This window comes from Lithobates pipiens, unplaced genomic scaffold, assembly GCF_037356315.1.
Source record: "Lithobates pipiens isolate NorthernLeopardFrog02 unplaced genomic scaffold, aLitPip1_a1.2 Scaffold_11, whole genome shotgun sequence".
NCBI lineage: Eukaryota > Metazoa > Chordata > Amphibia > Anura > Ranidae > Lithobates > Lithobates pipiens.
Genome location: NW_027507696.1, coordinates 17517096 through 17531306, shown reverse-complemented (window position 1 = coordinate 17531306; position 14211 = coordinate 17517096). Strand labels below are relative to the sequence as shown.

At 43.4% G+C, this 14211-nt stretch overlaps 1 protein-coding gene across 1 annotated transcript in view; it reads left to right on the top strand.

The window, feature by feature from the left end:
- The window catches only part of LRP10 (LDL receptor related protein 10), a 28915-nt gene extending 15599 nt beyond the window's left edge, over nt 1–13316 (top strand). Inside the window, exon 5 of the mRNA XM_077469020.1 lies at nt 9830–13316. Coding sequence (XP_077325146.1) covers nt 9830–10381 — 552 coding nt within the window. The 3' untranslated portion in view covers nt 10382–13316. The remainder of the gene's footprint in view (nt 1–9829) is intronic.
- Nucleotides 13317–14211: the final 895 nt, after the last annotated feature.

Below are 14211 nucleotides of genomic sequence, written 5' to 3'. Positions count from 1 at the left end.
AGAATTAATTTCCCTTTTTTATATGTTTGTCAAGGAGAAACTTGCCCACCACTGAACAAATATTATGATTTCATTGCTATACTTTTTCAGTGATGACAGAAGTGTGTTCTTGGTACTTTGACCTCAATGCCAGAGAGAGAGGATCGGGCTCCATATGGAGATTTTCAAGCAAATGCCAAGTTGTCTAAAACACTTTCTATTGTCTAGAAGTTTAGGAAACAACCTTGACAATATATAAAGTAGCTTCTTTTATTTGTATTTATTTTTTTAAACGTACCTATTAATTACTCGTCGTATAGAACTTTAAAGTGGAGTTTTTTTTACTCACCTCTAAATGCCTGATGCTAGGGGGTCCCTCGTAGTCTGTCTCCTTTGGTGCCTGGGCTCCTGACGTCGCTTCCCTCAGCACAGGAAGGGGGAGCTCTCCCCTCCCTCTTGTCAATCATCTGGGACATGTGACAGGTCCCAGATGATTGCGTGCCCAGTCACAGGGCGTAGGTGCCCGGCTGGTAAAATGTCGGCGACGGGGAGAGACGAGTGGGGCTTCGATTCCCCCACATTGCTGGAACCTGGGATAGTTAAGTGTCTGATTATTAAAAGTCAGCAGCTGCAGTATTTGTAGTATTTTTTTTTTTTTTTTTTAAGCGGAACACCGCTTTAAAGTGATTTGTAAAGGCTTGTTAAAAAAAAAATAACAAACATGTTATACTTACATTTTTTGCGCGGTTGGTTTTGCACAGAGCAGCCCAAATCCTCCTCTTCTCGGGTCCCTCTTTGCTGCTCCTGGCCTCTCTCTCCTTTTGAGTGTCCCTCAGCCAGCAGCTTGCTACAGGGGGCACCTGAGCCGAGTAATAGTACTGTGTATCCATTCAGCAATGGAGCCTCGACCTGGTCCCATTCCCCTCTCTCCCCTGATTGCCTGACCGATTTGATTGACAGGTGCAGGAGCCAGTAGTGCTGCTGCTCTGTCCCAGCCAATGAGGAGGAGTGTCTGAGGGGATCATGGACATTGCTGGGGAGAGAAGATAATTGGGGGGCTGCTACACACAGGTTTTTTTTATTATAATGCATAGAATGCATTAAGATAAAAAAGCCTTCTGCCTTTACAACTCCTTTTAAGATGTAGCAGCTACTTGGCTCCCTACCCACATCCCCCTGGCAAGAGTCTCTTGAACTGTTTATTTAGCTGTTGCACAACCATACACATTGTCCTTGTAGCCTTAGCAGCTTTTATGTGAGTACACAGTGAGAAATAAAAGGAAGTGAATGGAAAGCACCAGAACAAGTGCCCAAGATGTCTTGAATCTGCCCAGAGGGACACAGACAGCATTAGGTCTCTTGCACACTGCAGGTTGAAAAGGCTCAGTACAGCAGGTTTTATTTTTATTTTTTTATTTTTTTTGACTGAACTAAAATGAAGTCCATTGTTTACAATGTGCCTATACACACAGGCACATAAACAAGTTATATGTATTCTTAAGAAAAAGGAAAATCTGCGTTCCTGGTCAGTATTTTGCTCTAGTATATGCATATGAGCATAGATACTGTTGTGCTCATAAGTTTACATACCCTGGTAGAATGTATGATTTTGTTGGCCATTTTTCAGAGAATATGAATAACACAAAAACATTTCTTTCACTCGTGGTTGGTGTTTGACTAAAGCCATTTATTATAAATCAACTGTGTTTACTCTTTTTAAATGATAATAGCAACAGAAACTACCCAAATGACCCTGATCAAAAGTTTATATACCCTGGTGATTTTGGCCTGATAACATGCACACAAGTTGACACAAAGGGGTTTGAATGGTTATTAAAGGAAACCATCCTCGCCTGTGATCTGTTTCCTTGTAATTATTGTGTGTATATAAAAGGCCAATAAGTTTCTGGACTCCTGACAGACCCTTACATCTTTCATCCAGTGCTGCACTGACGTTTCTGGATTCTGAGTCATGGGGAAAGCAAAAGAATAACCAGGGCAGCTCCGCCCTGATAACTGTAGTCAAAGTGACTCCCTCTGTGATAGACTGCCTGCTCTGTTCTCCTCTCTCCCCCCCCTCCTTCCTCCCTGTCAGCGTCCTCTCTGTCTGTCTCCGTCCTGGCACCGCACCCCCCACCCCGCAGCCGTTATTTTAATATTAAAATATAAAATGCTGTCATTGCCAGCCTCACTGTGTATGTTTTATTTAAAAACGAGCACTGTAAATACTGAATATCAGGTGTCTTCATGCCAGTCACGTGACTCGTGGCCGCTTTCCAACTCCGATGGGTGGAGAAGATTAGCAGCCACGTGATCTCCCTCTGACGTCAGAGGGAGATCACGGCCCTTCCCATAGAAAACATCTATCAGAGCTGGAAAGCGGCCACGAGTGATGAGACCGGCCTGAAGACAGCTGATATTGGGTATTTATAGCGCTCGTTTTTACAACATACACAGTGTGCTATGCCAGCCTCTAATAGAGGGACTGGCATAGACTTTTACTAATGCCTTAACAAACACTTTAAACAACACTTTTACAAACCGTGCAGTGCATTTTAAACTAGGGGCTGCATGGGCTAGTTTATGTAAAAGGTGTAATTGTAGTGATGATCAACCAGTACTTCACTGTCAGGGAATCTGTATCTTGTGAGTCAGGCTACAGCAAGCTCCATTAGGAGGGCATTTAGTTGGCTTTAAAAAGTGCAGGAAACCTGTACAAAAGAAAAATCCTTACACTGCCATTGCTGTCCTCCTCCTTTTTGAAAAAGCTAACTACCTGGCATCCATGCTGATACCTCACTGACCTAGAACAAGTATATACAATAAATCGGGAGCTGCTATTTAACCTGCTACATGCTGCAGGTTTCTGAAGCCAGAGTTCTTGATCTCAATCCAGGGACATACTCGAGAGCAGCTGCTCTCCTGGCTTTCTCCCTCCTCATTGGCTCCCACTGCCCTAAATCAGTCAGTGAGGAGGGAGCAGGGGCGGAGCTGAGATACACAGCGCATGGCTCGAAAGTGAGCATGCACCAGTCCCCTTCCCCGTAGTAAGTGGTCACTCGGTAGGTGTGTGGAGCCCAGAGTGCTGGCAGGGGACAACAAAAGAGGAGGATTAGGACTGCTCTGTGCAAAACCACTACACCGAGCAGGTAAGTATAACATGTTTGTTTTTTAAAAAATTATATATACTCACCAGCCATTTTATTAGGTACACCTGTTCTATTGCTTGGTAACACAAATTGCACATGGCAGCAACTTGTGCATTTAGGCATCTAGACGTGGTGAAGATGACCTGCTGAATTTCGAACTGAGTATCAGAATGGGGAAGAAAGGGGATTTAAGTGACTTTGAATGTGGCATGGTGGATGGTGCCAGATGGGCTGGTCTGAGAATTTCAAAAACTGCTAGACTACAGGGATTTTCACACACCACCATCTCTAGGGTTTACAGAGAATGGTACAAAAAAGAGAAAATATCCAGTGAGCGGCTGTTGAGTGGACAAAAATGCTTTGAGGTCAGAGGAGAATGGGCAGACTAGATCAAGATGATAGAAAGGCAATAGTAACTCAAATAATCACTTGTTACAAGGAAGGTATGCAGAATACCATCTCTGAATGCACAACACATTGAACATTGAAGCAGATGGGCTACAGCAGCAAAAGACCACACTGGGTGCCACTCCTGTCAGCTAAGAACAGGAAACTGAGGTTACAACTCGCGCAGGCACACCACAATTGAACAACAGAAGATTGGAAAAATGTGGTCTGAAGAGTCTCAATTTCAGCTGCGACATTCAGATTGTAGCATCAGAATTTGGCATAAGCATGAAAGCATGGATCCATCATGATTTGCATCAACAGTTCAGGCTGGTGGTGTAATGGTGTGGGGGATATTTTCTTGGCACACTTTGGGCCCCTGAGCATTGTTTAACCACTTCAGCCCTAGAAGATTTTACCCCCTTCCTGACCAGGGCACTTTTTACAATTTGGCACTGCATCGCTTTAACTGACAATTGCACGACCATGGAATACTGAACCCAAACTGTCTTTTTTTTTTTTTTTTTTTTTTTTTTTTTTCTGAAGAGCACGCGCTATGTGGGTTTTTCTAAAATTAAAGTTGCCTAAACTGCAGTTTGGTTTGGGTGTAATTATCTAAATTGGGCCTCAGCATCAGTCTGGCTGGACTGCGAGATGTTCGGCCTGGCCACATTGGGCGCTGTCTCTTCTGGCAGGCATGGAACTATGGTCTTGTCAGGTGCTTAAGTTACTCTCTCTCGGAGCCTGCCCAGTGGGAGGGGCGTTCTCGCTGTGCTTTCTGGGAGAAGGTACTTAAGGTGCAGAGGTCACGTGGTTCGGGGTTTCCGGTCCAGTATGATGCGCTGACTACATGGTCCTGTCCTCCTGACCAGCCCCCAGGAAGGCTATGACCTGGGGTGCGGATCCACCTGACTTTAATGTCTTGGGGCTGGCTAGCCCAAGGCAAGGAAACTAAAGGGGGATTCTGAGGTGGTTGGGTGCCGTCTTCGGGTTCGGGAGAGACCCAGGGTACTTCGAGCATTCCAGGGGAGGACTCTTCAGAAGAACACCACGTATGGATTGGTTTTCTTAACAAAAGCCTGGAAGGGCTGAAGTAACCGAGAGAATCGGTTATCCCCAAGCAGGCTGAAAGATTCAGGTATCCTACAAGTGTTCTACAGCTTAGTTTTCCTACGGGTTCTACAACAACGTCTGTGGCAAAGACTTTGTTCCTAAGTAAGCACCAAGTTGGCTGCTAGGCCTTGTGAGAGAGGGACTGTCCAACTTGAGTGACCATCCATCTGCGAATGGCTATTCTCTGGATGCAGTCAAAGTAAGCAAGTTCTTCAATGTGTTTTTGACTTTGACACGAAGAGTACCTGAATTTCCCTTCCAACCCGCTGATCCCAAGTTGAAAGACTGTTCAATTGTCTGAGTTTTGTAAATAAAATCCATTCAAGTGGATCTATTGTCGGTCTCAAGTTACTGGGCCATCTACCACGGGACATCCCTTAGATGTGCAACAAGGAGAACGGAGGGGACCGGTAAGCCCAAAAATAACCAGCAGCTCCTTCGGGGGTTAGTGCTACTTTTTTTTTTTTTTTTTTTTTTTTTTTGGGACCATTGACATTTTTATACAGCGATCAGTGCTATAAATATGCACTTATTATGTAAATGTCACTGGTAGGGAAGAGGTAAACACTAGGGGGTGATCAAAGAGTTAAATGTGTGTTCCCTAGATGTGTTCTAACTGTATGGGGATAGGCCTGACTGGGGGAGGAGACATATATCGTTGTTCTTAGTAGGAATAAACGATATGTCTCCTCTTCCCTGACAGAACAGGGATTTGTGTGTTTACACGCAGAAATCCCTGTGATAACACTTGTGCACACAATTGCTTGTGGCCGATGGCGATCGCGCCCACCGGCCACGTGCATCTGGGTCCCCTGCCCCGCAGCGAATGCGCACGTGTGCCCTCTGGCGGCTCTTAAAGAGGAAGACGTTACCGTACGGGGTCCTTCCGGCAGGATAATGCACCATGTCACAAAACTCAAATCATCTTACCACTGGTTTCTTGAACATGACAATGAGTACTCTAATGTCCTCCACACTCACCAGATCTCATTCCAGTAGAGCAACTTTGGGGTGTGGAGATTCACATTATTGATGTGCAGCCAACAAATCTCCAGCAACTGTGTGATGCTATGATGTCATTATGGACCAAAATCCCTGATGAATGTTTCCCACATCTTGTTGAATCTATGCCAAGAAGAATTAAGGCAGTTCTGAAGGCAAAAGGGGGTCCAAGGTGTACCAAATAATGGGGGTGTGTGTGTATATATATATATATATATATATATATATATATATATATATATATATATATATATATATATATATATATATATATATATATATATATATATATATATATCACACCCTTAGAATCACTTTAATAGTCTCTAGGAGCCTGCACATTGCCATTTAAGTGCTTCAGTAGCCATATGTTTGTTGTCAAGTCTTTGCAGGAAGGGTTAAGGTTTTTATTGCAGACCTGATCAGCGCATTTAAGACATGCTACACTGATAGGCGGCACTGATAGGCTGCACTGATGGGCACAGATAAGATGGCATGGATGGGTGGCACTAAGGGGCACTGATAGGTACCACTGATAGATGGGACTGATGGACACTGATAGGTGGCACTGATGGGCACTGGTAGATGACACTGATGGGCACGGATATGTGGCACTGGGGTGCAGCACCTTTTGTTGAGGCAGATTTTGGGCACTGCTGGGTGGCACTGTGGGCACTGCTGGGTGGCACTGACGGGGGCACTTATTTTTTAATGAGGTGGCACTGGCAGGGGGCAGGTGGGCACTGGCATAGGAATAATAGCCATTGGCTGACAGCTGATCACGTGATAAGGGGTCGGGAACGACCCCTTGCTCGGATCAGTGATCAGGCGAGTCTCATATACTCGCCGATCACAGAGCGCGCCAGGCCGCTCGTGCACGGGACGACGTCAATAGACGTCGTCCCGGCAAAGGAGGTCCGCGCTGTAGCCGTCATTCGGCTATAGCGCGGGTCTCAAGTGGTTAATACTAGCAGTGTGTGTTTAGTCATATATCTGTGACTAGTCTCGGGACCACTGATGGTGAGGTTCCTCACCTGTATTGTTGCCATTTAGTGAAGTGTTACTGTGTAAAGGTGGCAAAAGCTCCTTGAATGTCGTTGTGAAATCCATTTGAATGCCTGGCCTTTTCTCTTACAAATCTTGATTTCGGTATGGAACAGCAGCTGAATCTGACTCGTGTTGCTTCTAGACGTACTGTGGCATTTAAGTGCCTGGAAATGTCGAAAACCAAAGAATATCAACTAAGAACCAGTCACAGCCATTGGCAGTGATCAGATATATTTAAAAATTGTTGTTTTCTGCAGCCTGAAATCAATATATTGACACAGTATATTCTAAATCATCTGGTGAGATGTTTTTTATTACTATTATAATACAGGATTTATATAGCACCAACAGTTTGCGCTGCACTTTACAACATGAGGGCAGACAGTACAATTACAATACAAATCTATACAGGGGAAATCAGAGGGCCCTGCTCGTTAGAGCTTACAATCTCTAAAAAAAAAGATAGAATAAAGCATTCATACTTTATTTCATGAATCTGTTTAGAATATAGAGGTTTATTAGTGAGCTCTCTGACATTTCTTGATTCGAGTATAAGAGGTAAGCTGCCCAGAGTGTGCAGCTTTAGAAGTAGTGGGAGAGAGCGTTGAGTGGGTAGTATGTGTGATGGGACAGGAAACCGGGGGGGTTGGGAGTCGGAGAACTCACTCACTTTATGGAGGCAGCAGAAATGCATAGACACCTACAGGAAGGTTTTAGAATAGAAATGCACACAAAGAGGAGGAACAAAAGAGAGAAGCGTGCACACACACAGTCATTCCCAGAGAGTCACACACTGACACTACCAATCATTTTAATGACTGCCAATTATACTCGTAAAAAAAAGGCAGTTTCCCAGAACACATTGTACCTGTCATTGAGATGATGCCTTGTGCTCCCTCTACTGGCTGCTGAGAATGGAAGCTTACTGGTCTTTAACTCACTGTCAGCTTCTGGGTGAAAGGGCCAGGCTTGCTGTGTGTTCGGCTACATTTCTACTTTTTTATTTATTTATATACAATCACCCGCGACTTTATTAGGTATACCTTGCTTTTACTGGGTTGGATCCCCTTTTTCCTACAGAACTACCTTATTTCTTCGTGGCATAGATTCAGCAAGGAGTTGGAAACATTCCTCAGAGATTTTGGTCCGTGTTGACATGAGAGCATCACACAGTTTCTGCAGATTTGTCGGCTGCACATCCATGGAGTGAATATCCCGTTCCATCACATCCCAAAGGTTCCCTATTAGATTGAGATCTCTTGACTGTGGAGGCCACTGGAGTATAGTGAACTAATTTTCATGTTCAAGAAACCAGTGGTGAGATGATTTGATTTTTGTGACATGGTGCATTATCCTGCTGGAAGTAGCCATCAGAAGATGGGTACACTGTAGTCATAAAGGGATGGACATGGTCAGCAACAATACTCAGGTAGGCCATGGCATTTAAACAATGCTCAATTGGTACTAAGGGGGCAAAAGTGTGCCAATAAAATATCCCCCACACCATTGCCTCCTGCCTTAACCACTGATACAAGGCAGGATGTGTGATGCTTTCATGTTGTTTACGCCAAATTATTACCTACCACATATGAATGTCACAGCTGAAATTGAGACTCCTCAGACCTGGCAACGTTTTTTCAATCTTCTATTGTCCAATTTTGGTGAGCCTTTTGCGAATTGTAGCCTCAGTTTCCTGTTCTTACATCACAGGAATGGCAACCAGTGTGGTCTTCTGCTGCTGTAGCCCTTCTTCAAGGTTCAATGTGTTGTATGTTCAGAGATGGTATTCTGCTTACCTTGGTTGTAATGAGTGATTATTTGAGTTACTGTTTCCTTTCTATCATCTTGAACCAGTCTTCCCATTCACTTCTGACATCAACAAGGAATTTTCATCCACACAACTGCCACTCACTGGATATTTTCTCTTTTTCTGAACCATTTTCTGTAAACCCTAGCGATGGTTGTGCGTGAAAATCCCAATAGATCAGCAGATTTTTTAAATACTCAGACCAGCCTGTCTGGCATCAACAACCATGCCACATTCAAAGTCACTTTAAATCCCCTTTGTTCTCCATTCTGATGCTCAGTTTGAACTTCAGCAAGTTGTCTTCACCACATCTTAATGCTTGAATGCATTGAGTTGCTGCCATGTGATTGGCTGATTAGCAATTAATGTTATCAAGCAAAGTGAACAGGTGTACCTAATTAAGCATCTGGTGAGTGTATACTTCCCTGTTTGAGCCCTTGTTCACACTGAGGGTGGGTTCAGCTGACCTCGCACAATTTCAAACCAGCATTTCAGTACAACTTTGGGGGCGATTTGACAGACATCTATGTGGATTCATGCACAGATGTCTATTGAAATCGGCCCCAAAGTCACTAAAAGTAGTGCAGAAACTACTTTTGGGAATCGGAATGGCCCTGCAAAGTTGGTGTCACACTGGTTTGGATGGTGTCATTAGTGGCAATAGGCTTTGATTTTGGAATGCGATTTAAGATGTCAAATCGCATGCCAAATTGGCCGAATGTGAACGTGGGCGTGAAGTAAGGTTGAAAGCTTTTGATGCACAAGTCTCCTTCATCCTATAGAATAGCTTCATTTTTTTTTTTTTTTTTTTTTTTTTTTTTTTTTTTTTAGGAGCTGAAACTAAAGCAATATCTCTACCAGTAAGAAGTCCTATAAAGAATCGGGCAGGGCTGAGAAAAAAAGGCCCTTGCCATCAAATTATTTATTTTCATTAGAATAGTTGGAAACATTCATAATTTTACAATAGGCGTTCAAAGCCTGCCCCATTACATAATCCAAGTAAAATAATGAAGACACTTGCACACTCCAATAGCAATAAGGAATATATAATTTATTATACCTCCAGTCACATGGAAACACATTTCTACAATCCCTCCTCGGGTAGGACCTTGAAAAAAATAGTCAAGGAATGGTCATGGTGAATAGAAAGGAGGGTGAATGAATATAAACAAGAAAAGGTGGCCAGATTCCATAACAAGTCAGTCATAGTATATATGAAGAAAAGTCACTTCTCCCCTTTGTCATGAAGGCTCTGTACTTAAAGTATAACTTTATTTTTCAGGGTTGCTGTGATTTTACAATGGCACTGTACTATTGATCACCATTTTCTATTTTCTTACTATAGGGATCATTAATGGGAAATCTCCGAAGCCTACTGCAGTTTTTACATCAGACTCAACCACACCCCGCTGGAGGCCTAAACGAGTTGCCAACACGAAGACGTCCACCACGTCCTGTCAGACGCCTCCTCCGTCGGCTCAGGCGTTGGGGACTCCTTCCTCCTCGTACCCAAGGGACACAGACCGAGACCCATCAAAATCAGAATACAGGCTCGTCGCAGTTGGTGTCAGAGGGCAATGATCCTTCTTCAGCTCCACTGCTTCCTGTCAAGACCCCTTTAGAAACTTCTGATTTTTCTGTTTCCCAGACTGATTCTGCTGTTTCTCCTTTACCAAATGATCCCGCTGAGGATAGGAGTGGACTGATGATGGGAATGGTGCAGGTGGTCAGGGAAAGAATTTTACTCCCACGAAGTGGAGTGGAACACTTTGGTGCGGAAAGAGCTGAGTGTGGTGTGGAGATAGACAGGCCTGAAGAAGAGGATGAAATGCTGTTGCTACCACTGGCGGAAGGCTTAGACAGCGAGTCAGAAGATGTAAGCTTGATTTCATGTTAACACTGCTTTTTGTTCTATCCTCTCTATACACCTTTGCACAAAGTGGAGGGCTTTTTAATTCAGCCCACACTAATAACACACTCCTAACTACAGTGCTCAGTGGATCTCACCCAACCTCTTATCCCCACCTCTCCTTGCAACATGTGATTCATGACAGCCACATAGATGGAGGGGGAAAAAAACTGAAAAGAAAACGGTCAAAAAGAAATAAAGGGATGTCTTCTTGATCTGGATATTGTTCCCAGGTGGTGGATGTACCTCTGCATCAAAGACTGAGCAGATGACCAATATATTGTTTTACTGTCTGTGTCTCATAGACTTTGGCAATGATGAAAAAATGTAAGCATACGTTTTCCGTGGTGATTTATGGATATAAGGGGCCTGCTTCTATATATTTGCTCCCAGACGAGGCACAGAACTATGCCCCACCTGCAGCTGTTTACTGGGTTTTGAGTGTACATAAGTGTAAGTGTACACCTCTAGATTGTGAACATGGGGCTCATTTAAATCAGTGTGGGGGCCAAGGTCTTGTAGCATCTGATTTGAAAGAGTCGGATACAGATGGGGAGTAAAGAGTGCGGTGGCATAGTTAAAGCAAATGCTGAAGTGAACAAAAGGTGGATGGCGCTGCCTTCTAGTATCTTCAAAAACAAAGATCATCACACATCAAAAGCACAGTTAAGAGCTGTTTTATTAGTCACAAGAGAAAAAATAACTGCTACATTTCGGAACATTCAGCAGGCAAATTGTGACACCAGTACCACAATACATGGATCCTATATATATATATATATATATATATATATATATATATATTGCAATAGGACCTATGGCAGAGTGTTGTAAATGTCCCACCCCTGCTCATATGTATAATAAAGCCTAGGTATTTTAATGATTTTAGATTTTTATCTTTTTAGCTATCCATGTCTTCCCTTAGTATTTTTTTTGACCATGCCTCATATTTTGATCAGTTGCCTCATCGGGCTGCTTTATATTGCTTAGACTCTATTGCCGCTCCTTTGACTGCACAGGTTTTTTTTTTTTTTTGTAGTCTGGTTTTTTAGATACAAGGTTCTTCTCAAGGTGCTGACGGCACTTGGCAGAAGTAGGAGCTACCAGGACAGTGGGATGGCAATTACTATGGAGAGCCTTTTAAATTTCCTGCTGTAATAGGAATGCCATGGTTTGTATATACATTTTCAATGGTGTTTTTTTTTGGCATCCTGCTAATGTTTTGGGAACATAGATATGCAGCATAATGCACTGGGACAGGACACTGGAGCACAAACATACTTTGGCATGTTGGTGATCATGTTTGTTGAGTTAAAATTTTTTTTTTTTTTTTTTTTCTTTCTCATTGGTCCTCTTGTGACGAAATAAATAATGCTTAACTGAGCTTGTGATGTGCCGGGGGTGCTCGATACAGGTAAGGGTCCAGATGTCCTCACATCAGCAGTGTACATCTTTTTAAAAAGGATTTAGAACACAGTGCTAACTACTAATAAACGGAGCAGAGCTCTGCAATATTCAGGGGCAGTGCGGAGCTGAGTGTGACTGAATGCCTGAGAGGGCATAAATCCTTTGGTGTAAAAATAGAAAGGTAGCGTGGGGAATTTATAACTCCTATAGGGAAGACCATGCAGAACAGCTGTGTGCAGCGGTTGAGACAATTCTACCGGCTTGTCTGCTTTTTGACTAAGATCAAGTGACGTTTGCAGCTTTGCTGGGAATCCCTCTAGTGATCAGAAGTTAAATTGCACTAATTAAAACCTTGCAGGTCCTGTGAATCGGTTTGAAGTAAAAAGTAAAATGGTGAAAAATGTATGCAGTGCATTAAAATAACTGGCATAAGGGGTGAGCATTAATGTGAACCTGTTCAGATAGCAATTTGGGAGTTGCAATTGCTTGTTCTTAAAGAGGAAGTAAACCCTGATGAGTTTACTTCCTCTTTCATTCCATGCAAAGCATAATGGACTACTATGCATCGCATAGTAGTCCATTATGTGTCACTTACCTGACACAGGAGCCAGTGATGTCACCGCTATCCCCTGTAGTCCAGCGCATCCATCTTCTCGGTGGGGTCTCGCAGCTCCGCCGCTGTCATTCGGCAAAGCCGCGATGACGTCACTCCCGCGCATGCGCACAGGAGCCGACACGCGACATCTCCGTCGTTGACGGTGCCGCGCTCAGTGCGCCTGCGCGCTGCTGTCTACGGCCCATGTGCCGTAGACAGCGGTGCCTGTCTTCGGGCAAATATCTCGTTTAGGAGATATTTCTTGGACCTACAGGTAAGCCTTAATCTAGGCTTACCTGTAGGTCAAAGTGTGTTGTAAGGGTTTACAACCACTTTAAAGATGCAGGCTCTGGGGGCTCTCATCCTAAATGTTTCTTTACCACCTGATGAATCTCTGACCTGGAACAAGTATGCGACCAGTGAAGTGTGAAAAGTCCAATTATCTCTCTTGCCTATTTGTTCCAGGCGAGTTACTCTGTAGCTGTTGAAGCAAGGTTCATGATGAGAACCCTGGAGCCTCCACCTTTTTAAAATCAAGTTGGCAATGTCAGCCTCCATGTTGCTGTCTTCTCGGATTCCTGTTAAAGTAGTAGTAAGGTCATGATATATAAAAGTGGGTAATCTCATCTGAGCCGTATATGCACAGCTCGGATCACATTTACGCTCCCACTCTGTGTGCCGCAGTGATGTAACCTCCATGCGCATGTGCGGGAGTGATCTCACTGCAGCCCGGCCATTCAAGCGGCAAAAGAAACGAAACCCGGAAGGAAGACCGGGCAAAGAGGAAAGTGCCGGGGGAGCTGTGACAGTGCTGTGCTGGAGGGGGCTGTGTTTGCAGGCAAGTCTGTCCTAATGTACTAGAATGCAGTGCAAACTAGTACATTATGACTTAAAACCTGCAGCGGGACCAGCTTTTTATATTTTTAACCACTTTCAGACCGGACCATTTTGCTGGTAAATGACCAGAGGTCTTTTTACACTTTGGCACTGCGCTGCTTTAACTGGTAATTGCGCGGTCATGCAATGTTGTACCCAAACAAAATTTGCGTCCTTTTCTTCCCACAAATAGAGCTTTCTTTTGATGGTATTTGATTGCCTCTGCGATTTTTATTTTTTGCGATATAAACGTAAAAAGACCGCAAATTTTGAAAAAAAATGATATTTTCTACTTTTTGTTATTAGAAAAATCCAATAAACTCAATTTTAGTCATACATTTAGGCCAAAATGTATTCAGCCACATGTCTTTGGTAAAAAAAAAGTCAATAATTGTATATTTATTGGTTTGCGCAAAAGTTGTCACATCTACAAACTAAGGTACGTTTTCTGGAATTTACGCAGCTTTTAGTTTACGACTGTCTATCTCATTTCTTGAGGTGCTAAAATGACAGGGCAGTACAAAACCCCCCCAAATGACCCCATTTTGGAAAGTAGACCCCCTAAGGAAATTGATAAGAGGCATGTTGAGCCCATTGAATATTTTATTTTTTTGCCTCAAGCGATTGAATAATGACAAAAAAAAAATTTTTTTTTTTTTTTTACACAAAGTTGTCACTAAATGATATATTGCTCACACATGCTATGGGCGTATGTGAAATGACACCCCAAAATAAATTCTGCTGCTTCTCCTGAGTACGGGGATACCACATATGTGGGACTTTTTGGGAGCCTAGCCGCGTACAGGGCCCCGAAAACCAAGCACCGCCTTCAGGCTTTCTAAGGGCGTAAATTTTTGATTTCACGCCTCACTACCTATTACAGTTTTGAAGGCCATAAAATGCCAAGATGGCACAAAACCCCCACAAATGACCCCATTTT